General features: G+C 42.1%; 1 protein-coding gene across 1 annotated transcript; it reads left to right on the top strand.

Moving 5' to 3' along the window:
* The first annotated feature begins 13282 nt into the window (after positions 1–13282).
* On the top strand, positions 13283–26676 carry LOC135481239 (serine/threonine-protein kinase stk11-like). Its single transcript, XM_064761071.1, has 9 exons — positions 13283–13704; positions 14854–14937; positions 15131–15220; positions 15946–16078; positions 19099–19235; positions 19498–19625; positions 20266–20323; positions 20803–20996; positions 23298–26676. The coding sequence occupies exons 1-9, from the start codon at positions 13358–13360 to the stop codon at positions 23417–23419; spliced, it is 1293 nt and encodes a 430-aa protein (XP_064617141.1). The 5' UTR covers positions 13283–13357; the 3' UTR covers positions 23420–26676.
* Positions 26677–27778: the final 1102 nt, after the last annotated feature.

Raw genomic sequence — 27778 nt, 5'->3', positions numbered from 1 at the left:
ACACGACCAGACGGATGAATCTGTCGTTGACACCAGGACCGGATTCAATGGAATTAAGAGGATTGTAACATCGTGTATAAGCGCGTATAGCGCCACAACAGTTAATGTGCACATGTAATGACTGCGCTCATAGAGCACGACGCTCGATCGATGTTCACTGTCATTATAAACTTCACTGTGCCTTTTACACACGAAGCCTTGTGTGACTTTATTACAATTGCCAACCAAAATAACCATAATTCTGTAGCTAATTTCCATCCAGTCATGATTTTACGGTTGAATGTATGCACCGAGAAAGATGAGTAAAACGGTATCGTACTCAAACTACAATAGCAACATCGTGTTGCGACACAATAGAAAAAATAGTCATATCATATACACGGATACACAATAAGCTCATTATCATATCACATACACGGATATGCAATAAGCCCATTATCATATCACATACACGGATATGCAATAAGACCAATATCATATCACATACACTTGTACGCAATAAGCCCATTATCATATCACATACACGGATACGCAATAAGACCATTATCATATCACATACACGGATATGCAATAAGACCAATATCATATCACATACACTTGTACGCAATAAGCCCATTATCATATCACATACACTTGTACGCAATAAGCCCATTATCATATTACATACACTTGTACGCAATAAGCCCATTATCATATCACATACACGGATATGCAATAAGCCCATTATCATATCACATACACGGATACGACAAAACCATTAAAATATGATGTTTTTATTTATTAAGTCAATGATCACGAGGCCCTTTTCCACAGTATCAACTGCCGATCCAACAGTTATATACGTATACTACAAGACTGGTCATTTACAAAAAAGCAAGGACAAATAAACAATTTTTAATACCAACAAGGATACTTGACAAGAAAAATTTCCCAGCCTATAGCACAATAGCTAAGAACAAATACTACGTAAATATATCGAATTCGTCCTTTAATTTCAAATATATATAAATAAGAATCTTCTCGACGCAAAAGATCTGATAGCTTTTCGATTTCCATTTCCCAATGTGTAGTTTTTACAGCATTGTGACAAAACCAGTCCTCACAGAGTCGCAGTAGGGATACTGTAAGCCGCAAGCCGGTACACGTCATTTACGCAAAGATACACGAGGAGAAAATTTGCCTCAAATCGCATTTAAGTCTGTTAATTCAAGGTGCAATAAAATAACTGACAACACATTCTTATATAACCCCGACTTCACCCCACCTAACCACCCCTCATCAACACACTCCACCCAACCAGCACCCATTCAGCTCCCTGGGCGGCTCAGGAGCTTCTGGTAAGCATAAGGAAACCATGGACATTTCCTTTTCGGCTCTAAATGAAGGCTTGTGTATTAAAGAAGAGAGGTCAGCGTATTCTGTAACTATGTGACCTTACGGGAACTAAGTCGTTTATTTAAACAGTCTCGTCATAAAAGTGCCTGAAGCTAAAAATAAGCTTTAGATACTGAATGTCAAAGTCGTAACTCGTCTGTACTTTAGCGCTGGAGGGAAACTGAGCATGCGCACTGAAATGTAGACCTCCTGAAATGTCACAGCGCTATAAATAGACATGCCTAGAGGCTAGGCTGATTTCCTTGATATCTTCATCCTCTAAACTGACTTCTTGGATAATTCTTCAATTGGTATAGGCAGGCCTAGCATGGGATAGGTCACAAGTACGGAGTTTCTGAGCATGTACTTTTAACAACAGGGGCCGAATCTTGAATATACATGTAGCAAGCATTCTGGAAATATTGCTGTGGCAACATGTGTCCGCTACCTGTTTGAGTCTTTGGTAGTATGTGCCCCATACCTGTCTGAGTCGCTGGCAATATGTGTTCCCTACCTGTCTGGGTGGTTGGTAATATGTGTCTCCTACCTGTTTGTGTCTCCTACCTGTTTGAGACGTTGGCAATATGTGTCTCCTACCTGTTTGAGACGTTGGCAAAATATGCGTATCCTGCGTGTTTGAGGCGTTGGCAATATGTGTCTCCTACCTGTTTGAGACGTTGGCAAAATATGTGTCTCCTACCTGTTTGTGTCTCCTACCTGTTTGAGACGTCAGAGTAATAAAAATGTCAACGTTTACAACAAAACAGAAATGACCAGAATTTTGTCGAAAATGGACGAAACGACTCCGTACTCGGCCTTAGCCTGTAATTTGTCTTAATGAAGCAATGTGCTAATTTTCAATATAGAAATTTTCAAACAGTCTGGAACAATGTGTTAAGTATAAAACAGTAAAAAACGGCCATACTTTTATCCAGATTTGACGAAAATTACAAAAACTCGACCTTGATCTGTAACTCGCCCAAGTGAAACTAAGTTTCCAACCAAAACGGTGAACTGTTTTCAAAAAAGTTCTGAAAATTGCTCCGATCTGACAAAACGGACGGACGTGGGTGGCGGGGATATATTGAGGTCCACAAACAGCTCCTAGCATTATATATCCCTTTATGACATGGCATTATTTGTGCACCAGCTAATAGCTTTGTGTTTAAAAGGTCACAAAAACAGTAAGCGGGCCAGAAATCTGAGCCTGGTATGTTTTGTGCCTGTTGTATGGGATATATGTATAAATATATCTATGTATGTGTTGCTTATATATTATTTTCCCATAATAACCCAAAACAAATGCGTGGAAAGGTCAGGATAACATATACAATATACATAGACATCACTGTAACTCCATATTTGGGCCCTTTATTTTGCCATCATTAATTGGTAAGAAGATGTTTATATTCTACAGGCACTGTATACACTTTTTGCCAAGATATCAGCATTTCATGAATCGTATGTGAATAACATTGAGAGTGCTAGTGCCCAGTGAGTAGCCAATTGTTCCGTCATAAAGTTACATGTATAGAGATGAGTGGAACGTCATTGTACATGTGTCCATGATAATTTATTTGTTTATTTATTTACTTGATTGGAGCATTAAGCCGTACTCCAGTATACCATTATTATAATATTACTTAATAGAATCATTATGGTGGGAGAAAATGGGGCTTAACCCGAGGAAAACCCACAACCATCCGTAGATTGATGGCAGACCTTCCCAAGTACGACCAGGGAGGAAGCCAGTATATATGAGCTGGACTTGAAGGCATAGCAATAATATAAATTGATGCAAGGGTCCTGGGCCTTTGTGCTACGCTAGGATGCAAAGCGCTAGGCCACGGATGTCCCCTTGTCCTTGATGAGCTTTGAATTTTGAAATACTTTTCATTCCTGCGCTCTGGCTGCTTGTGTGGCCTTGGAGACAATGGGGCACTGTTCAACGTTCGATGGAGACCACTTGTCCAGAGGCATATTGGTGAACTCAGACTGCCCACCAGCTGAAATGAATCTGTAAACTGTATTAAACAGCCGCGATAGAATATAACGAATTCTTTGGACAGCATAAAATGAGTTTATAAGAGACTGTTGATTCTGACTGTGGTGGAGCGTTTTGTAGACAGGCTATGTGACGCCCGCGCTATTCGTTTTAAGTGATTTTGGAGTAAGTTAGTGATTGCTTTTGGTTTGAAGTCAAACTTAGCAATCTTTCAGTCACAAGGCGACGAAGGAGTCCTTAGAGTGTATGTACGTGTAATGTACCCTCTTGTTTGCAGGGCGGACTTCCACCGTTTTTTTACCAAATGCAGCTTCACTGAAACAACTTACCGAAATGAAGTAAGCTGCCCCACCTGAGCCATTATACTGATACGGGTCAACCAATGGTTGCACTATCCCCTTAAGTTAGCGAGGAAGTTACAACTTTCTCTTTTAAGGTTCTAGGTGTGACAAGACCTAGGATTGGCCCTCTATATTGGAAGAATTTTGGCTACGGTAACATAAATTCCAGTATATTGTAAAAGAAGATAAACTGCCGACACAATGAGTTACCGTGAAGACTTCATCTCCAGGTGATAAACTGTCGTACCTATGTTGGCCTGTCAGAAATAAATACCATCATTTAGAGGTCAGGGGTTGTGGTGTATTCGCTGCCTGTTTTTGGAAGGATTTAAGCAATCCATTTGCAGCTGGTGATATATGGATTGGAATTCATCCTCATAAATCTCATCACGATTGAGAATGGAATACACATACTGCAACCTTTTCGCAAGTTTACAAGGTGTTTATTCAAGCATATTCTGAAGATATTATTCTGTGTAGTCTGACAAAATTGTACTTTTTGTGAAGCTCTTACACTGGTCAATCCAGCCAATGTAGTTTTGTCTCAAAAATCAAATTTAAAATGTGCATATACTGCACTGAAATTTGCTCTTTCAAATGTGAAATGGTTTAGGAATTAGGGTAAGTCTGGGTGGTGTTGACAGGTTGTTGGTTAGCTAGCAGAAATTCTTACATGCTGTCACGGGAAAAAATAGAACTCAAATAACCTGGGTCATCTTGTCATAAACACAGTTATACTTTGAAAGACAAGAATTGACGGGACAATTCGCCGCCAGGCAGTACTTTATGTAAGCCGAACTGTGCTATCATTTGGAGACCAGGGCTGTTGGTATATATGTTGTTGTCGTTTCAAACATATGGTGTTAAAATCATTAAGAGACACAGGAAACGGTCCAGTTCAAGGTTTAAATCAGTGCACACTGAAACTTGACTTGATAGCTGTGTAAGGCGACACGTGTTCTATCTCAAGCCTATAAGACCATCTGAGCTAGTCTGAGACAATTTCACGGTATACATATCTTGTGAAGACAACTATGTGTAAACATCAAAATAAAATTCGCCAGGGAACCCATGGCATTCCTGGGCTTTTCAACAAACCCGCAGCTAACACAGCAGACTACTGAGGCCTAGCCACAGAGGAAGTGCGATAAAAACAGGCATTTGTGTGGAGCTGTGGGCTTTGCGGCGGACGCCATGACAGTCCACAGCGCCCTCTGGGATGGGATGTGGGGTCACGGGCTCACAACTTCCCTCCCATTGCCGCAAATCCCGCCACTGACGTGCCAAGCCCCATTTCTGGTGTTTGTTCGCGACTTGAGGAGAATAAACGACTGGTAATACCCGGCTGAAGGCTTCTGCCATTGAGGTCCGTCCAGAGAAGAGCCGTCAGAATAACAATATATGTATACAATCAGTGAGACAAACCAAAAACAGTTAATTGAAAAGATCAGGGACTTTCTCTGTCCCTATTCAGCCTGCACGGCTGTCCCTCTGGCTTCTGCTCCCCGCAGGTGTCTTGACGTGACAAAGCTGATGGCGACAGCGTTACGATTGGGGTTATGACAGGCTCTAGACATTCAACACTCCGACAAGAAGCCACATAGTCTGGATTCAGTCCTGAGCTGATTATAGGCACAAACAGAAAACTATTTTCTCCACGCCAGCGCCTGCAGGCTCAGTCATGGTGTACTGCTCGCAGCTCTGAAATGTTCTGGAGCGATAGTATAGCATGATAGATAATTTGTACATGCTTGACCCAGAGATACTTTTTGGTACATAAAAATATGAGAACAATTTAAGACCACCCCAAGTAACAGTAAAATCGGGTTAAAGGGGATATGCGAATGTCATGATTTGATGATTTTCTGACTGGTGGACATTTGCTACGTTCAGGTCATCAAAACTAGTATAAAATAACAACCTTATGTTAGAAATTCCAGACTGATTACAACCTGTGTTGTTGTTGCCGGTGTTATTGACAAAGTCCCAGTCAACTTCATGTAATACTTCATGTAACACAACATGACATTGCAGCGTCAAGTGTTTATTACCCTCAAGGCCGACAGAACAATGGGAACAGGGTAACGAAGCATCAATTGGAAATCTCTTTGGCATAACAATCCTACCGAACAAAAAATGTTGATATCGATTGGCTGATTGATTGATTGGTGTTTAACACCGTGCTCAAAATATGGTACTTATACGACAGTGTTCAGTGTAAAGCGTATAAGGAATACCGGATTGCCTTGGGTGGACTAGCTTTAGCTCAGTCTGTATATCATCCTCGTATATATTTATTTATTTGATTTGTTTTACGCCCTACTCAAGAATACCATCCACGAAATAATTAGTCGTTGATTTAGCTCTCCCCAGAATGGGTGCGATCGCATCCCCCTCCCCCCCCCCCCCCCACCCACACACACACTCACTATGTGAAGCTATGTGAAAATACACCATTCCCTGCTGCCGTGCTTAGTGATTGCGAACCACGTCATAGTTTTTGAGTACAGCTACACAAAAAGAGTGACGTTTACAGAAAAAAAGAGTGATTTGGACCCTTTTGGTTTAGGCGCGTTACATGTATCCAATTGCTCGGGAACTTTCGTCATCCTAGACTGAGATCATACCTGTGAGCAGTGACTAAATGTAGACATTCCGCGATAAAATCCCAAACTGTCAACTTCAAAACCTAAATATTGAGTATCCCTTGTGTCAAAATTGACAACATTCACCCGTTACAACGTTACAACGGTCTTCATTTTCTCATCGAGCGATTATTTTTCATCGCATTACAGATCACACAAAGTTTACCACCGTATGCTATGTATGTGAAAGAGAAAGTCAATACGTGGCTTAAAACAATTACTAACTCATCTGAAATCATTTCCCACGATGAGTAAATTAGCCATACACAAACAAGTTCTGCTGCCGCCACTGACCCGTCAAAACGTGATACAATGTTGACCGGCTTAAATTTAAACACATCCGCTCTATGTTCATTGACCACGACGTGTGGACTGAGACCACGCTAAGATAACCACATTTGTTTGTTTTCCGCATCGTATATGGACGGAATCAGGTTCACTGAAAGACACATATACTCAAGCCTGATATCTGCCAGCTGAATACAGGCCGGCCAAAGTCTGCTTCCATACAGCTTAAGGAAGAGGTGAAGTAAAGCAGTTTGGAGTCATATATTGGTACCATGCATGAAATGTGGACAAAATTTTGAGTCGTTTGACTTTATGTAAGAAGAAACATCAAAGTATTACACGTCTCTGTTCATATTTGTTACTCTTATCGTACCCGTAACTAGACATTTGTGTCTGGTTTCATTAAAGTTTCATAAATAAAACTCTAGATTAAGAGGAGTCTACGTGGGAAGGTCTTCCAGCAACCTGTGGATGGTCGTGGGTTTCCTCCTCGCTCTGCCTTCCAGCAACCTGTGGATGGTCGTGGGTTTCCTCCTCGCTCTGCCCTGTTCCCCCCCCCCCCCCCCCGACCCCCACTATAATGCTCCTCGCCGTCTTATAAGTGAAATATTCTTGAGTACGGCGTAAAAAAAACCCAATCAAATCAATAAATAAATTAAGAGGAGTCCAGTTAACATTGGTTTTCAGGCGTCTTCAGCACCCCAATTTACTTGCTGGAAAGAACATTGTGTTGTTTCACATGCCTCGTGGTCTGTGAGATAGCCTCGCTATACTTTCCATTGCCTCGGATTTAACAGGTATGATGATCGCTTGCGTAACAGGAAAGTCACGTGACAAACACCGTAAGGCATATGATATTTCACCAGACTCCCAACGCAACGGCAACAAGGAGAAAGTAGAAAGCCATCAGTGTATACTGTAGTGCCAACTCCTTTATTTTGTCACGGAGTTAAGTGTCAGAAATGCAGCCAAAACAAGAGGTTAAGCAGTGAATACCTCTGTTAAGTTTAAATACACGTAAGCGCAGTCGGCTTAAACGCCCACTCACCCATCCTAACTCTGCCGGGTGGATTACACACGACTTTAAACAAGCAATCGCCTCATCCTGGCACTCCACCGCACGTTCGGTTACGTCACAGTGTTGACCTTTACACGTTACCTTAAAGGTGAGGTCTGCGCAACACTAACCCAGGGAGTCCCAAACTTTGCCATAGCTTGTTCGTTTCGCTTTGCAGTCATAAAAACACGTTTCGCCTGACCAGTGCATCTGTTACTTTAATTTCAGCCCAATATCAAATTTCTGTTCACACAAGCGTTTGTGGGAGTGTACTCAATCTGCAGTAAAGTTTTGAGAGCAAAGCCTTTATTTATTTTCAACCTGTATTAGTGAGTCCACTCATATAAATGCCATTGTGCATCTTTAGACGAGTTCGTGGTATAACTGCAGTGGTTGTTAGTTTACCAAATAAATCAAACATATAACGCGCTGGTCACGTGCCGCAAAGATCACAACGAAATACCCATGGTGGCAGTTACCTGACAAAATCAGATAGCTTCCAAGTTAAAAGCTCGAAGCTTAGGGCGCTTATATTCAAATCTCCAAGATATCTATCAATACACAAAGGTTCAGCATCAGTGATTGAAATTTGCGCAGTAAATTACCAATTGATGCGTGGCCATCTTTCCGAATGGGTGAAGAATACCAAGCAAATTAAAACTCACCAAAGGACAACACCTGTTGCGTTGTTATTGACTTTACAATCACACGGAAGAACTTAGGTGTCCTTACCTGATACTATAAAAGTAAAAATCCAAGGGCTTGTTTGCGGCATATTGAAAATCTTTGGAATTATTCCTCAAGCGCGAACAGAATGTGGTATATCCGTGTAAGTTTTTGTGCCAGTCTGTCTCAGTTCATGATTGTGTTATCGTTCCGATATTCCAGACGATGAAGAACTCCGTATTCTGGAAACGTTGTGAACTTCAAGCTACGCGCACCTTTGGGTAGGTTCGGAGAGATGGCTTCTTCCCTTCCTTAGTGTGACGCCACGTCGTGGTCTGACTTACACGGCAATGTGACCGATCTCTAGCCCAGTAAGCAAACACACAGAGGTCACATGGAGTTTGTACAGTCATTTTCTATCAGCCTTCCTTCGGCAAAAAACTTCAACTGGCAGAAGCAGACGAGAGCTTCCCGGTGAAGATCCAGATCGAGGCTCTGGTATGCTTTGCTAAACTTCGCGGAAATAGTTGCTGCTGTTGACACAAGGATGTTGTCCGCATAGATGATAAGGACAAGAAGCCTCCGCCTAACAACGTCATGTATCCAGGAGATTTGTTGACGACTGAATCGCTAAGTTAACTTTAGACCTGTGTGACCCACTCCTGTGATCATTGAGAAAATGAAAACCAAGCATAACTGTTGTCAATAGCTGTTGACTTTCATCCGCGCACACTGTTCCTCATCAGGTAAAATAGAACTTGCCCATAGTGATATGAGTGTCTATTTCTGTCTGTTCCAGTGCTAAATGCTTGTACAAATATAAACTAGTTGTCACAGTTGTCATACTTTCGAGACACATTTGTTATTCATTAGAAAGACTTAAGTGATTTAAGACATTATCATACATTAGTGGAGATGGCGAGTTGGAGGTGAGTCCGAGAGGATAAAGCATACGGGCTATCTGAACAGTAACTGGATCAGATATCCAGTGTCCTAGGCCTAATACGCAATGCCTCATTTAGGCAGCACACAGATTTAACAATCACTGACTTGCCGCAAAGAAACGTCGCTGTCACATCCTCGTAATCGTCACCGCTTATCTGTAAGCGTGTACATGGAAGTTAACAAACCACATATAGATGAATGGCGTCCACAGACAGTGTTTGAGAGTTTATCCCAGATGAATTCACGTGGCCCTACAAAACCACCCGAGATGGAGTCGCCGACATGAAGCGGTGTCCAACAACAACAGCAGGCCTATTGCGAATGAACGCCACCATATCTTAAACTTTCAAATGGACAATCTTTTTCCTTTAGCGGATCGGTGCTCGCAAATTCTGGTCATCATGGAGGCAGTTTGGTGTCGTCAGTATGCTATTCCATTGAGGCAGCATTATAAATACGTAGCACTGATTGAGGCCTGCTATACGGAGACGCAACCGTGATATTCCGTGATATCCCAGCTTTTCAAATTCATAGACCATGATTTCCAGGTATAGAGTTAATAGAGGGATCTACCTTAATTTTTGTGACTTTTGGTCCGTTTTTTTTTTAGCAAATACTCATACCATTGTAACAGGAATACATAAAATCTCTTTTCTGACATTGTTAGCCCAATTAAGGAACGACACATCCTTACTTTTCCGAAAGTGCTTGGAGAGAAATGTAAATTTTAGCTTCAGCACTGTCCTGAAAATAAGACAAATCTAAGTCTCTCAGAAGGTTTTGAGTACAAGTGTAGGTTCCATTCACTCTCTCACAAAAACGGCTGCTGTCGTACACAAGATTAGTTCACTTAAACCACAAAGGTATGGGGCGGTGGAGCAGAATCTGCAATAGAGAAAACCATATCCCTTCCCCGAGTACGTAACTAACTTCCTGCCTTAAAGCTGCAGCCGGGACAGCAGAATTAACCTTAATAAACAATGGCGGGTCTCCGAGCCCGTCTTATTATGTACAGCAATAATAAACTGTGAAGGCCACGGCCAGATTCACTGCATTGTCAGATGGACAAACTATACCGAATCCATGGTTAGAAATAACAAAATAGCTAAACAACAACATAAAGCTGGAACGATATGCAAAAGTGAAGTTTTCAACAATTTCCAACCATGTGTGAAATGCCAACTGAACAGCTCCGACACAAAGTACGCTTTCACTCGATAGCCACAAAAACCATTTTCTATAACACGACTTCCAACATACCAATATGCAAATATACATGTAAACGCAGAAAATAAGCTTAGTTCTATCCCGGAAGAAAAAACCATCCCTGGTGTAAATTCTAACTTCATATCGAGGTCAGCGTAAACGAATAGTTTTGTATGGTAATTAATAGTCAATAAAGTAACAGCCGATACTGTCACCAGAACTATGTATCCCAGCATTGCTGTCAGGGGCTAGGACATGCATGAGATCAATGTTTGTCTTGAGTAGAACTGCTCAAACAGCTAACCACAATCAATGCAGATATGCATAGTACATTTGTGCATTGGCCGAGGTGGTGAGCAAGCCACACGGTGCCATGACCCAGGAGCGTCTCACCGATGTTGACGCTGTGAGTTCAAGTCCAGATCATGCTGGCTTCCTCTCCAGCCGTACGTCTGACAGCAACCTGCGGATGGTCGTGGGTTTCCCGCGATCATTTGCACATGTAAGCAACACTTAATCCTGCCGGGGTCGGGTCATACTAAAGACTTTTAAAATGGCATTCGTTACTGCCTCGCTTGCCGCTCTGCATTGAAAGGAAAGACTAAGGAAACATGACTGGTTGGCCCGGTGTCAGGGCGTGCGTGCGTGCGTGTTTGTGTGTGGTCGTATATGTACAAACACACCCATGCATGTGCATATTCGGGTGTGCGTGCATGTTTATGTAAGTCTAATCAAAAATATGTATTTATATGTATATTACATTGTATCCAAATTAATATGTCAAGTATGTACATTTTATGAATTCTCATGTCGCCCATCCTGATCAAAGGCGGCAAAAGACGGCCAATAATTATTTAATTACAACTATAATTTCAATCGTGAATCAAAAAATCCATATAGTTTTAAATCTTCAATTATTTTCAAATTTATATATGCACATTTTTTTCTTTCATTACCTCATGCCAGTGTCTTCATTGTCTCGCATATTCTCATTTCCGTAACGTAACGGTATATTAGTTTTACCTTTATATATCTACGAAAACATGTCTGTATAGTTGTATACTACACCTTATAAACCTTCAGCTTACTGTGTACTTCTTCAATAAATCAACGTTTAAAACAAAATCAGCGTGACATAAAACCGTTCTGGACAATGCGCTTTTATTGAAACACTCAGGTATCAGTATGTGACACTATCATTAGACGATTATCTCTGGCCTCGAGATAACTAAGTCGGACCCCGAGATAATCAGTCAATCATTCGGCCGTTGTTATCGCGATTTAGAACTAACCACGAACCAAGTTGGCTGATTATCTCGGGGCCTCAAGATCTTTTTCTGTCAGTTTTTCTTATTTATTCTTTTCTTTTTTCGTCAGCTTAAAAAGAAAAGAGAAAGACTCCAACCGATCTCATTTTTTGAGACCTGCTTAAAAAAAGAAAAACTCCGACTGCAAAAGTTGAAAGAAAACAAAAAACGGACAGGTAAAGAAACAAAAGAAAACCACCATGTCCGTTTTGCGTCTCCTCTGTACGACGGCGGCCATGCAGCATTATGGTGGGAGGAAATCGGGCCGAGCCCGGAGGAAACCCACGACCATCCACAGGTTCTTAACATTGATAGACAGGCCTATACATGCATGTACTTTGGTCATAGTGGGCTTGTACCTGTGCTTTTTCGGATTCTAATATTTCAAATTCATTATTATAACCTCTGTTCTGTGAATGATAAATAGGCCTATAGTTTTGCACTTTTACAAGTCAAAGTCTGTGGTATTATTCATTATTTATTTATTTATTTATTTATTTATTTATTTAATCGATGTTTTATGCTGTAGGCTACTCGAGAATATTTCACTTATACAACAGTGGCCAGCGTGGTGGGTAACCGCGGGGTAAAACCCTCGACCATCTGCAAGTTGCAGGTAGACCTTTTCACGTATACCATCGGTATTAAATGAGTCCGATGTGTAAAAAGGGCCTACATTATGTTTACAAATATTACTTTCTTTGCTAATAATTAATATCATTATTTCACCAAAGGACCCACAAGCAGTAAGGCCGGGGAAATGTAAAAATTTTCGGCGCAAGGTCAGGTTTGACCCCGCACTTCGTTTCCTATACGGTGATGGAAACACAAACACGTTAACCACTTGGCCACGAATAGGCGCTTGCATCCTTGTAGCCTAAATACACGTAGGCCTAGATAAGCATACATAGATATAGTGAAGTTTAGGGAGCATCATATGGAATTAATTAAACACTCTATTCAAAAGCATAAACAAAAGAAAAGAGAAGTAGGTTATTTAACATTAGATGCGATAATAACCAGATTGGGATGATCCTTCCCAACGAACATGTAGTGTCTAGTGGTCAAGGTTATTTGCGGTAACGCCTTTTCCAAGCTCATCGAAATTATTAATGTATTCAGGCATAATAGCTGCCAACACTGATAATTTCCCACACACGAAAAGGTTCAGAAACACTATTATATCATGATGGTAAATCAAAAATGTCAGTGCTTGATTTTCTACCAAAATAAACCATTATTTTATGTTAATGGTGGCTTTGGGTTTCACTTAACTCAGTGTCAGCACCTGTATCCTTCTTCATTGGAGGCATACCAGTACACTATCTCATTATGTTAAAAGCCTTGAGTCAAAATCGATCGGAAGGAATACGTGCGGAAAAGCGCAATTATCTCCCTTTTCGAATTGCAGGAAGTCACGTGCCTTAATAGCCTCGTTGTGAGATCTGTAGCAAACATGGATTCCGTTGGCTTTCCCAGATCGGGAATATGCATTTTTGGACCGCAATAATGTGTTTATCTCCATGAACATGAGTGATGCTGACCGGGTTGACCTCGTTTTACCCGGAACTCTGGATGAATTTCACTGCCCAGTCTCTGAAACGGTAGAACAAATCGATTTTCTTAACGATGACGAGCCTTTGGAGACACTGTTCTTCCACCGGGTCGACTCGGACCAAATTATCTATCAACCACGGCGCCGGCGGGCGAAGCTGGTTGGCAAATACTTGATGGGAGATGTTCTCGGTGAAGGCTCCTATGGCAAAGTGAAGGAAATGCTGGACACAGAGACACTCTGTCGGAGAGCTGTCAAAATCTTGAAGAAGAAAAAACTGAGAAAGATTCCAAATGGAGAACTCAATGTTCAAAGGTCTGCAATAACACCTGGAGACATCACCTCATCATTACTTTCATTATTACTCAGTTTACTCTATCTGCCAGTGTCATATTGCCACATTTATATTTCACTTTTTCAGAGAAGAGTTGTATCATAGAGAGTATCTTCCTTTCTTAACATGTATTACATCTGCTTGGACCAATCCCAGTAATGTCTTTGATATTGAGAGTTAAAAAAAATTAACTTGACTTGGTGTTCAGAGGGATAGAAATTTTGTAGATGTAGGTATGATGTTATGGACTGTTTATTATTTTTTACTATAAGCTCGTTATTTCAAATGAAGTATGTGAGCAGTAACCTGTCATGAATTCTGGAATAGATGTGTATTAATTTGTGTGGCATTTCTTTTGAGTTACATGGACCCTTATTGTGTATGACACCTAATGTGAATATAATCTCAAAACAACATATCTGTCATTTACTCACTAGAGTCATTAATGTAATATTTAGTACTTAGAGTAAATGACAAATGTCAAAAGCTTGGTATGGTCAGATGACAAATGATTGCTTTTGTTACTGGTATGGTGTTCAAATTCACGTTGATGTTATTTGAAATGCTTATCCAGCTATATCATGCCTTCTGTTGTTTAGAATATTGTCTTGGGAGTTGCTAATTTTGAACTCCATATGTAGAGTTTGGGCAATTTCCAATCCAGCTCTAGCTGCAAGTCACAATGTTTGTCAGGTACCTTGCGTAGGTCGGTGATTTAGGCCGGGCACTTCAGTTTCTTCCACCCATAGACCTGACCATCGCCATGTATGTGAAATTTTCTGGTACCCAAACTTTCATGCTGAATCAGGCGGAGGTTTTTATGATATGAAACTTGAATGGACATCTTCTTAACTGAAAAGTTATGTATGTCATATGACGTAGGTTTAAGCTTTTAGCATTAACTGTTGGTGTGATTTCTTGTGCGAATATTGCATGTCATCGCGACGCAATAAAATTTGAATCTTTATTGTTATGATTATGATACATTCATGTTCCACAAAACTGCCTGGCATGCATTCAGGGTTTATGTAAAGATTTATCTCCCCATTGTTTGAGTCCGTCAAATTATTAAAATATTGTATTGCAGAAATACTTAAATTGATATCAAGTTATACTTCTTCATTTTACAGAGAAATCCAGCTTCTAAAGCGACTGAGGCACAAAAATGTCATTCTTTTGGTAGATGTCCTGTACAATGACGAGAAGCAGAAAATGTATCCTTTTCTTTATTAATGCAAGGGGATATTTAATCTTGCTCTTTGTCATACAGAAATTTGGTGTTCAATTTATCTGATAATCCAGGCCAGACTAATCCAAAAACAAATCAGTCTTCATTCGTATGTTTATCAGTCTGGCCTGTAAACTAAGTGTCAGATGTTGTGCAACTTGTCCTTAACCAACAAACAGGTACATGATCATGGAGTATTGTGCCACAGTATTACAAGAAATGTTGGAGAATGCACAGGACAAGAAGTTTCCCATGTGGCAATCTCACCTGTAAGACGATGTTACATTTCCTTTGTTTTGGTGATTGTAGTGCAGTTTATTACCTATACTTCTGTCATTCATTTACCGAAAGATGCTTGGATGGATAGCAGACTGCCCGTCCAGATTTATAAAATAATGATCAAATTATTGGCTACTGGTAGAATATCATTTTAATACAAAATTTGGCACCCAATCCCAGGGAAGAACATAATTCAGAAACTTGTTCTAATCCTATTTAATTTGTCTGTATATATGTTACTTGCCCAGAAGGCTCAGTTGGTAGAGCGTCCCGCTTTGGAGGTGGTGAATTGAGGGTCAGTCCTGAGTCAGGTCACACTTAAGACCTTAAAAGAGGAAGTTGTAGGTACCTTGCTTGGGGTTCAGTGTTACAGGGAAGTGCAACATCTCGTTGACCGGTATCAGTATAATGGCTCAAGGTATGGTTTACATACCTTCGGGAAGTTATCTCAGCAGCAGCACTAAATAAAAGAGCGATGGAAATCCGTCCTGCAACAAGGAGGCACATTACATGTATTATAAGAACTCCTACGTTGTCATATGACAGAACAGTTGTTATGATGTTAGACCCCAAGCACTGGCTCACTCTCTGTATACCATGTTAAGATTGGCATATTGACCTTACCCTATTAAGTGTGCTGCAAAGGCCATGCAGTGGATCATTGGGATGTGCCCAGTGTTAATTTGTGACTATATTTCTCTATTTCTGTGTGTAGGTACTTTTGTCAGCTGATAGACGGGCTGGAATATCTCCATAGTAAGGGTATTATCCACAAGGATATCAAACCAGGCAACTTACTGCTTACCAGAAGTGAAATCCTCAAGATAACAGATCTGGGAGTGGCGGAGGTAAAATCCCATCTATTTTGTATTTTCTGTATATAAATAGTAGGGGTTTTGGCTGGCCAGATTGTATAATGTGTGTTGACGTTGTCTGTATAAACACTAGGGGTCTTGGCTGGCCAAACTGTATAATGTGTGTTCCCAGAACACATCAAACCTGACTAGTGACTTTGTTTGTATAAATACTAGGGGTCTTTGGTGGCCAAACTGTATGATGTGTTCCCAGAACACATCTAACCCTGACCAGTGACTTTGTCTGTATAAACACTAGGGGTCTTGAGTGGCCAGATTGTATAGTGTGTGCTCCCAGAACACATCTAACTATGACCAGTGAGGCTGTATGTATAAATAATTGGCGTCTTGTGTGGCTAAACTGTATAATGTGTGCTCCCAGAAGACATGTAACCCTGACCAGTGAGGTTGTATGTATAAATACTTGGGGTCTTGGGTGGCCAGACTGTATAGTGTGCACTCCCAGAACACATCTAACCCTAACCAGTGACTTTGTCTGTATAAATACTAGGGGTCTTGGGTGGCCAGACTGTATAGTGTGTGCCCCCAAAACACATCTAACCCTGACCAGTGACTTTGTCTGTATAAATATTAGGGGTCTTTGGTGGCCAGACTGTATAGTGTGTGCTCCCAGAACACATCTAACCCTGACCAGTGACTTTGTCTGTATAAATACTAGGGGTCTTTGGTGGCCAGACTGTATAGTGTGTGCTCCTAGAACACATCTAACCCTGACCAGTGACTTTGTCTGTATAAACACTAGGGGTCTTTGGTGGCCAGACTGTATAGTGTGTGCTCCCAGAACACATCTAACCCTGACCAGTGACTTTGTCTGTATAAATACTAGGGGTCTTTGGTGGCCAGACTGTATAGTGTGTGCTCCTAGAACACATCTAACCCTGACCAGTGACTTTGTCTGTATAAATATTAGGGGTCTTTGGTGGCCAGACTGTATAGTGTGTGCTCCTAGTACACATCTAACCCTAACCAGTGACTTTGTCTGTATAAATACTAGGGGTCTTGGGTGGCCAGACTGTATAGTGTGTGCCCCCAAAACACATCTAACCCTGACCAGTGACTTTGTCTGTATAAATATTAGGGGTCTTTGGTGGCCAGACTGTATAGTGTGTGCTCCCAGAACACATCTAACCCTGACCAGTGACTTTGTCTGTATAAATACTAGGGATCTTTGGTGACCAGACTGTATAGTGTGTGCTCCCAGAACACATCTAACCCTGACCAGTGACTTTGTCTGTATAAACACTAGGGGTCTTTGGTGGCCAGACTGTATAGTGTGTGCTCCTAGAACACATCTAACCCTGACCAGTGACTTTGTCTGTATAAATACTAGGGATCTTTGGTGGCCAAACTGTATAGTGTGTGCTCCCAGAACACATCTAACCCTGACCAGTGACTTTGTCTGTATAAATACTAGGGGTCTTGGGTGGCCAGACTGTATAGTGTGTGCTCCCAGAACACATCTAACCCTGACCAGTGACTTTGCCTGTATAAATACTAGGGGTCTTTGGTGGCCAAACTGTATAGTGTGTGCTCCCAGAACACATCTAACCCTGACCAGTGACTTTGTCTGTATAAATACTAGGGGTCTTGGGTGGCCAGACTGTATAGTGTGTGCTCCTAGAACACATCTAACCCTGACCAGTGACTTTGTCTGTATAAATACTAGGGGTCTTTGGTGGCCAGACTGTATAGTGTGTGCTCCTAGAACACATCTAACCCTGACCAGTGACTTTGTCTGTATAAATACTAGGGATCTTTGGTGGCCAAACTGTATAGTGTATGCTCCTAGAACACATCTAACCCTGACCAGTGACTTTGTCTGTATAAATACTAGGGGTCTTTGGTGGCCAGACTGTATAGTGTGCGCTCCTAGAACACATCTAACCCTGACCAGTGACTTTGTCTGTATAAATACTAGGGATCTTTGGTGGCCAAACTGTATAGTGTGTGCTCCTAGAACACATCTAACCCTGACCAGTGACTTTGTCTGTATAAATACTAGGGATCTTTGGTGGCCAGACTGTATAGTGTGTGCTCCTAGAACACATCTAACCCTGACCAGTGACTTTGCCTGTATAAATACTAGGGATCTTTGGTGGCCAAACTGTATAGTGTGTGCTCCTAGAACACATCTAACCCTGACCAGTGACTTTGTCTGTATAAATACTAGGGATCTTTGGTGGCCAGACTGTATAGTGTGTGCTCCCAGAACACATCTAACCCTGACCAGTGACTTTGTCTGTATAAATACTAGGGATCTTTGGTGGCCAGACTGTATAGTGTGTGCTCCTAGAACACATCTAACCCTGACCAGTGACTTTGTCTGTATAAATACTAGGGATCTTTGGTGGCCAGACTGTATAGTGTGTGCTCCCAGAACACATCTAACCCTGACCAGTGACTTTGTCTGTATAAATACTAGGGATCTTTGGTGGCCAAACTGTATAGTGTGTGCTCCTAGAACACATCTAACCCTGACCAGTGACTTTGTCTGTATAAATACTAGGGATCTTTGGTGGCCAGACTGTATAGTGTGTGCTCCTAGAACACATCTAACCCTGACCAGTGACTTTGTCTGTATAAATACTAGGGATCTTTGGTGGCCAAACTGTATAGTGTGTGCTCCTAGAACACATCTAACCCTGACCAGTGACTTTGTCTGTATAAACACTAGGGGTCTTTGGTGGCCAGACTGTATAGTGTGTGCTCCTAGAACACATCTAACCCTGACCAGTGACTTTGTCTGTATAAATACTAGGGATCTTTGGTGGCCAGACTGTATAGTGTGTGCTCCCAGAACACATCCAGTGATGTTGCATGTATAAATTATATTAGGGGTTTTGGCCAGCCAAACTGTTATGTTAAAATTTAGTGATGTTGATAAACTGTGTGAATTTGAGAATTTCTTTTATCCATGAAAGGCATCACGTTAATAGTGCAGTAGTATTGAATATGTTGATAAGCACCAATGAAGTATGAATGTGTGTTTGTAGGCCCTTGATCAGTTTGCTGAGGACGACACCTGTTGTACCAGTCAGGGCTCACCAGCCTTCCAGCCTCCAGAGATAGCCAATGGATTGGACACATTCTCTGGCTTTAAGGTCGACGTGTGGTCAGCAGGGGTTACCCTGTAAGTCACTTGTATATGACACAGTCTGCCCTAGTCTGTTAAACACTTTCCTAAACACCAGACGTGTAAATGAAGCAACCAACTTTTACAATGTAAAATGTACATTTGATAAGTGTTCTGTAGCTTTCTTCAGACTAACAAAAAAAACAGTGTAACTACCACTATCCCATACAAGTCAAATACAGAAATTTAGAAGTTCTGGGAACAAGTTTCATGATATGTTTTTCTGGTTGATAATGCTTGTATTTTGTCTATTTCTCAGCTATAATATAACAACTGGGCAGTACCCATATGAGGGCGACAATATCTACAAACTGTTTGAGAACATTGGGAAAGGAGAGTACAGCATACCTGATTCAGTGGATGATCAGCTGAAGACACTTCTACAAGGTACAGTGTAGATGTGCGTCCACACACTTAGTACAAGATCACTGTAGTCACCTGCACTCAGTACAAGATCACTGTAGTCACCCGCACTCAGTACAAGATCACTGTGGTCAAGATCACTTAGTACAAGATCACTGTAGTCACCTGCACTCAGTACAAGATCACTGTAGTCACCCGCACTCACTACAAGATCACTGTGGTCACCCGCACTCAGTACAAGATCACTGGAGTCACCCGCACTCAGTACAAGATCACTGTAGTCACCCGCACTCAGTACAAGATCACTGTAGTCACCTGCACTCAGTACAAGATCACTGTGGTCATCCGCACTCAGTACAAGATCACTCTAGTCACCCGCACTCAGTACAAGATCACTGTAGTCGCAAGCACTCAGTACAAGATCACTGTCGTCACCCGCACTCAGTACAAGATCACTGTCGTCACCCGCACTCAGTACAAGATCACTGTAGTCACCCGCACTCAGTACAAGATCACTGTGGTCACCCGCATTCAGTACAAGATCGCTCTATTCACCTGCAATATCTACACCTGTTCACATTTTGACAAGCTATACATGTTGATGAAAACAAACTTCGTTTGTACGCCTCAGTCAGACTTGATCTGTCCTTTTTGTATTCACCAGGAATGCTTGAGTATGATCCAGAGAAGAGGTTTTCATTGTGGGATATCAGGCAGCACAAGTAAGTAGACATCAGCATCTGATTTCTTGTTTATAAATGGTGCCATTGTCATGCTTTGCACAGCATCACTGTATATAAATATGAAGATCATGGGCTTGCCCCGATTTCTGCCTGGTATCCTCCCACCGTATTGCTGGCCTGGTATCCTCCCACCGTAATGTTGGCCCAGTATCCTCCCACCGTAATGTTGGCCCAGTATCCTCCCACCGTAATGCTGGCCTGGTATCCTCCCACCGTAATGGTGGCCTGGTATCCTCCCACCGTATTGCTGGCCTGGTATCCTCCCACCGTAATGTTGGCCCAGTATCCTCCCACCGTAATGTTGGCCCAGTATCCTCCCACTGTATCAAAAGACCTTTCAAAATGCAGCTGTTTCAGACTCTTGTTCTGCCCATTCAAAACAGTTTCTTTACCAGTGAGATGTGGAGTTCACAGTGCCAATCTGTCTGATCGGTTGTTGTTGTTGTTGTTGTGTTGAGGTGGTTTCGTAAGAAGCATCCTAAGCTGCTGGAGCGTGTGACTGTCCCCCCATTACCTGAGGCAGATGATGAGTTGAGGAGTATGACAGTGGTACCTTACCTGGAGGACTTGCATTCCTCCTCACACACCAGCGATGCGGAGGAGGAGGAGGAATTCCTGCAGTCTCCTGTCATCATGGAGACAAACCACACAGGTCAGTCAAATTCCCTATGTCACTGTCCAGACAAACCTCTCAGGTCAGTCAAAGTCCCCTGTCACTGTCCTGACAAACCACTCGGGTCAGTCAAAGTCCCCTGTCACTGTCCAGACAAACCACTCAGGTCAGTCAAAGTCCCCTGTCAGTGTCCAGACAAACCACTCAGGTCAGTCAAATTCCCTATGTCACTGTCCAGACAAACCACTCAGGTCAGTCAAAGTCCCCTGTCACTGTCCAGACAAACCACTCAGGTCAGTCAAAATCCCCTGTCACTGTCCAGACAAATCACACAGGTCAGTCAATGTCCAGACAAACCACTCAGGTCAGTCAAAGTCCCCTGTCACTCTCCAGACAAACCGCTCAGCTCAGTCAAAGTCCCCTATCACTGTCCAGACAAACCAAACCACACAGCTCAGTAACAGTCCCCTATCACTGTCCAGACACACCAAACCACACAGGTCAGTCAAAGTCCCCTGTCAGTGTCCAGACAAACCACTCAGGTCAGTCAAATTCCCTATGTCACTGTCCAGACAAACCACTCAGGTCAGTCAAAGTCCCCTGTCACTGTCCAGACAAACCACTCAGGTCAGTCAAAATCCCCTGTCACTGTCCAGACAAATCACACAGGTCAGTCAATGTCCAGACAAACCACTCAGGTCAGTCAAAGTCCCCTGTCACTCTCCAGACAAACCGCTCAGCTCAGTCAAAGTCCTCTGTCACTGTCCAGACAAACCGAACCACACAGCTCAGTAACAGTCCCCTATCACTGTCCAGACACACCAAACCACACAGGTCAGTCAAAGTCCCCTGTCACTGTCCAGACAAACCACACAGGTCAGTCAAAGTCCCTGTCACTGTCCAGACAAACCGAACCACACAGGTCAGTCAGAGTCCCCTGTCACTGTCCAGACAAACCACACAGGTCAGTCAGAGTCCCATGCCACTGTTCAGACAAACCACACAGGTCAGTCACAGTCCCCTGTCACTGTCAAGACAAACCACACAGGTCAGTCAAAGTCCCCTGTCACTGTACAGACAAACCACACAGGTCAGTCAAAGTCCCCTGTCAATGTCCAGATAAACCACTCAGGTCAGTCAAAGTCCCCTGTCAAGGTCCAGACAAACTGCTCAGGTCAGTCAAAGTCCCCTGTCACTGTCCAGACAAACCACACAGGTCAGTCAAAGTCCCCTGTCACTGTCCAGACAAACCATTCAGGTCAAAGTCCCCTGTCACTGTCCAGACAAACTACTAAGGTGAGTCAAAGTCCCGTCACTGTCACAGACAAACCAAACCACACGGGTCATTCACAATCCCCTGTCACTGTCACTGTCCAGACAAACCACACAGGTCAGTCAAAGTCCCCTGTCACCCTCCAGACAAACCACACAGGTCACAGTCCCCTGTTACTGTCCAGACAAACCACACAGGTCAGTCACACTAACCACACAGGTCAGTCACACTTTCCTGTCACTGTCCAGACAAACCACACAGGTCAGTCACACTCTCCTGTCACTGTCCAGACAAACCACACAGGTGAGTCAAAGTCCCTGTTACTGTCCAGATAAACCACACAGGTCAGTCACACTCTCCTGTCACTGTCCAGAAAAACCACACAGGTCAGTTAATGTTCCCCTGTCACTTTCCAGACAAACCAGACAGTTCAGTGACGCTCTCCTGTCACTACATAGACATACCTCACAGGTCATGTCACACTCTCCTGTCACTGCCCAGGCAATCTACAGAGATCAGTCACAGTCCCCTGTCACTGTCCAGGCAAACCACACAAGTCAGTCAAAGTCCCCTGTCACCCTCCAGACAAACCACACAGGTCACAGTCCCCGGTCACTGTCCAGACAAACCACACAGGTCAGTCACACTCTCCCATCACTGTACAGACAAACCACACAGGTCAGTCACACTCCCTTGTCACTGTCCAGACAAACCACACAGGTCAGTCAAAGTCCCTGTCACTGTCCAGACAAACCGAACCACACACATCAGTCACACCCGCACTGCTCATGATACCTGTAAAAGCAGTCTGAAAAATAATTTTCTAAATGATCAATTGTTTTCAAAAATTACTTGGAACTGCTGCTGTGATATGTTAGATTTGGACTGAATCCATGCAGATTCTGGTAAAAAAATAACTGTCTGTATACTGTGATAGGGAAGTAGACCTTTTATCTGTTATCTTTGTGATATACGTGTAACTCATATAAGGTAGAAATCGACCTAGAAAACCTCTAGCAAGCTTACCAGCAATAGTTCAATGTTCTATCTATACTTTCCACTGACAGACCCACAAAAACAAGAAGAGGGTAACAGTCTGGAGGTGGACCAAGAGCCAAGCTCAGCACCACAGAGGAAAAAGAGGACGAGAATTAGTAAATTTAATTTTAGTTCGTGTAAACAGTCCTGACAAAGATTGTGTTACTACCTGGAGGATGTGGATGAGGCACTGGAGGGGTTTCCTCTCTGTCCAGGATGAAGTAGACACATCTGGACAGACATCAACAGCATTAACTCTGTGTGTGCGTGTGCGTATGCGTGCGTGTCAGTCAAGGGTGGAACATACTGACCATGATGATGTGTGTGGCACAGATATACAGTTAGACAAGAGTTAGGACGATGATCAGGTGATTCCCCCTCTGTGGTGCCTCATCGTTGTCACTAGATGCATAAATACCAGTCAGTGGTTGATTATGTTTTTATTTCATTTGAAGTTAAATGTTAGTCAATTCATGAAAAGCATCAGCCCAAATTGAAGTGGTTAATTTACTGGTATGGTCAACACCATCATCTCAACATTGTCTGATTTGTGTTTAGATTTTGACATTCCCAGCTATCTTCAGTAGCCCATACCAGAAGTCTGTGACTGTTACAGTTTGCATGAAGCCAGTCCGCTGATACAAACCTGTACATTGTACATGATAGTATTAATGACTATTGAAGCACTGCCCATTCAGTTGAATTCAGCCACCTACTTTATGTAGACGCCTTTTCCCTTAATTCTTAAAAAAAAAAACTGTTTAATTAATCCAGTTGGTTCTTATAATAGATGTCTATATTAGAAATGTACGTTTAAGGGATGTCCAGCAAGTGTTAGCAGTTGGTCACTCCATAACTGACCAAATTAGACACACTATAGCACTATTAAGATTCAGGATCTTTAAAACTGAGAAAGAAATTAAGATCCATTGAAAACAATCCCCCACCCCCCACCCCCCCCACTTCCCTGCCATATCTAGTGTACAAAAAGTGCGTTCTAGTATTTGCGATTGATGTAATGCACACCTGAGCTATTTTGAACTGACTGAGATCATTCTCCATTTTTTGGTCAAATAATTTTAGCTGAATTATCTTCACAATGTTACAGTGTGTTTGGTGTGAATGACTGCTGGCACATTTTGTCAGGTCCTGATTTGTGTGGAGAACCTTAATTTCCCCTGTACTGTAATTGTATATTGCACAAAACTTGAGCTCACAGAGTGATTATAACTATGGTGTGCTTTTCAGTTACAGCATGTGCAGTGAGAACAAGTATTTCTGGGTTCATTTCTCAGTGCTGGGTAAAGCACTCTGGTTGTGTTTGTATATATGTACCTGTAGTGTAATAGACTTGGGTACTTACATTTAGGCTTATCCAAAGATGTATGATATACTGTTACTGGTACAGTATATAGTGTACCTAAGTGTAGACTAATACACCATGTTTAGTGAAGATTACGCAATACGACGCATTGACCAAGGTAAAGTATCATATAGTCCCAGCCTAACATCGTGTAACTTGCGTAGAGCACACCTTTGTGACAAAATGTACATCTCTGATAGAACTAGGGTACTACACGACATCAAATGTCAAAGATCAAAGATGTGGGATGTATAGAGCATTCTGACTATTTCATAGGCTAGGAATACCCAGAGAATGGGAGGTATTCGCTGGTGGAGCTTGATGGGGACAGGTACAGTGATGTGTCTGATACCCAATAGGGAGCTATGGAATATCTCTGCAGTTTTAAAGTGTAAAGTAACACATGGAGATGGAGCATCCAGCGGTATAAGGGTATAAGATTCTGATGGGAGAAAAGCCCTGTAGGATAAGCAGGACCTAGATTTTAGCAGCCATCTTGGAGGATTGTTGCTCTACCCAGCACATGGTAATGTCACTCTCAACATGGCTGACAGTCTGTTGTTCAACTTCAGCCAATATGATAGGATTACAAGCAAGCATGAAGAAATGTCGGAGCAGGGTTTTTTCTACCTCCTCCTACAATGTACCAGATGTCTTATTGATTTGCGGGGTTGGGAAGGGGGTTGGCGTATCAGTCATGAAGAAAAATTGAGCTTAAGAGTGAGATTTACAGGTTGTCGGATAGACTTTTATTCGCCTATCAGTCCCATCATCTTGAATTAAATTCACCCCGAGAAGCAGAATTTCGCATTACATGAACTATATCCCAGGGTGTTGGGCTGGGGGGATGAAGTGTTGTACTGTGACATTCCAACATGCGAGTGATATGAAGATGGCAAAAATGTATGGTAGAGACACCTGGTGGGCAGGGGAGGATACTCCTCTCCTTAATCATTCCAGGACTCCCATAGTCCTGTCACAAGCAAATAAATGGCCACTTGTCAGATAGACAAGGTTCACATAGGTAAGGTTAACAGTTCAGAATAATCAGCAGTAATCCCTGTTAACTGTTTAATTATGGCACTAATGAGTGAATAATTGCAACAAAGATCATAAACTTACATGTACATGCAGTTGTTTTGTGTTGTAGACAATAGTGAGCCACTTGTAGTGTTGTCATAGCTGTGCTAACAAGGCAACCCAAACCACCACCACACCCTGCATCTTGTACAGGTAATGTTAGCTCAGCTCAGACAGTGCTGTCAGTGTCCGCTCATGTCAGATAATGAAGTTTGATAAAAGGTTTACAAGTTGCAGTACCTGCTAGGAAATTCAGATTGCCTGAAATTGAAGGATATGATCCTTGACTTATATTCTCCTGACTTTGTGACTTTTTGTGTGTAGAGAGCTTGTCACAGTTGATTGTGCTAGGAGCTTGTCACAGTTGATTGTGCTAGGAGCTTGTCACAGTTGATTGTGCTAGGAGCTTGTCACAGTTGATTATGCTAGGAGCTTGTCACAGTTGATTGTGCTAGGAGCTTGTCACAGTTGATTGTGTTAGGAGCTTGTCACAGTTGATTGTGCTAGGAGCTTGTCAGTTGATTGTGCTAGGAGCTTGTCACAGTTGATTATGCTAGGAGCTTTTCCCTATTGTAAACTATATCACAGTTTTAATGCTGATATACGCTGAGGTCTTGTAGTTTGTGTTGTATTTTGTCTTGTAGTCAATTTCTTGACCATGTTTTGTCTGTGGGGAACTCCTGCCGGTGTATTATCAGTTGTATTTGTTCAAGCCAACATTGGCTGATGTTACCAAAGGCCATATTTACTTGTTTAAGGGTATGCATGTAGTTTTAGGGTAATATGCAGCACTTTAAACGTCTTTGTATGGAATGGCTTTTAAGTTTTTCTTTACATTTAAGTTTTTAGGCTGTGCCATTCCCATGACAACCATGAATGCATTAGGAATATGTTCATGTTGTCAAGGGAAGTAACTTATACATATTCTTGTACTTGATTAACTCCCTTGTATATTTTGTATATATATATATATATATATATATTATAGTTCCGCCTTGGGCTTACCCATATTGATATTTGATCCCCTGCCCTTTGATGGACATATTTGTATGATAAAGTTTTATATTCAGAAGTCACCCATGTGGGGCTATTTAATATAAAGATAAGAATTCCTGATATTCAATATTTACTGTTTTTGACAGCAACATTGTAAACATTGATTCACTTCCTGGTATATGATAGTTTTTAGTATTTGAGGCAAGTTGTACAGTTTGTTGTACAGGTTCTATAGTAACATGTTGCACAGTGGTCACATGGGAGTGAAGATGAGATGTGAGGTGTAATAAGAGGTAGTGATTGTATGTGGATTAACGGATGATGAATGTGAATTTGGGGAGGGTGTGGGGGTGGAGTTTTACCCCAGTAGGAGTGAGAGACAACAGGTGGGCGGGGCTACGTGTGTGGGATACAGCCAGCTGGCTTTGTGATTTTTGTATATATGTATGTATATGTATGTTACAGTTTTTACCGGTCGTAGTGAGATTTCCCCCGATATTGTAAATGTATCTGTCCAAGGGACCTAGCTTCAGTGCCTAGCGACATGTGATATTCGTGTACATATACAGGCCATAAGACACAATCTCATTATAACTTAGTTCATTAAAATACAACTTCTAGAGCTTTAACTTGCTTTAACATGTCTTTTTTTATTTGAGGATTCTTGACTCTTATGCCAGAGGCTTCAAAGTCAGGAAGCCCAGGTGTAATGGTTTCCCTTACACTGGACGCTTCAAAGCCAGAAAGCCCAGGTGTAGTGGTTTCTCTTATTTTGGAGGCTTCACACCCTGGAAGGCCAGGTGTAGTGGTTTTCCTAAAGTTGGAGGCTTCAGTCAGGAAGCCCAGGTATAGTGGTTTCCCTGATGTTGGAAGCTTCAAAGCCAGGAAGCTCAGGTGTAGTGGTTTTCCTTATTTTGGAGGCTTTACACCCAGAAATCCCAGGTGTAGTAGTTTCCCTAATGCTGGAGGCTTCAAAGTCAGGAAGCCCAGGTGTAGTAGTTTCCCTTATGCTGGAAGCTTCACACCCAGGAAGCTCAGGTGTAGTGGTTTCCTTTATTCTGGAAGCTTCAC

Source organism: Liolophura sinensis, unplaced genomic scaffold (genome assembly GCF_032854445.1).
Source record: "Liolophura sinensis isolate JHLJ2023 unplaced genomic scaffold, CUHK_Ljap_v2 scaffold_14, whole genome shotgun sequence".
In the NCBI taxonomy this organism is placed as follows: Eukaryota; Metazoa; Mollusca; class Polyplacophora; order Chitonida; family Chitonidae; genus Liolophura; species Liolophura sinensis.
The sequence above is the reverse complement of the archived record's forward strand: the minus strand, read 5'-3'. Positions and strand labels throughout refer to the sequence as shown.

Bases quoted from the DNA above. Each gene is read 5' to 3' on its own strand.
- LOC135481239 (XM_064761071.1), top strand. From the start codon at position 13,358: ATGAACATGAGTGATGCTGACCGGGTTGACCTCGTTTTACCCGGAACT. The intron at 14,938-15,130 runs GTATCCTTTTCT...ACCAACAAACAG, and splicing joins AATGACGAGAAGCAGAAAAT to GTACATGATCATGGAGTATT. The intron at 19,626-20,265 runs GTACAGTGTAGA...TGTATTCACCAG, and splicing joins GCTGAAGACACTTCTACAAG to GAATGCTTGAGTATGATCCA.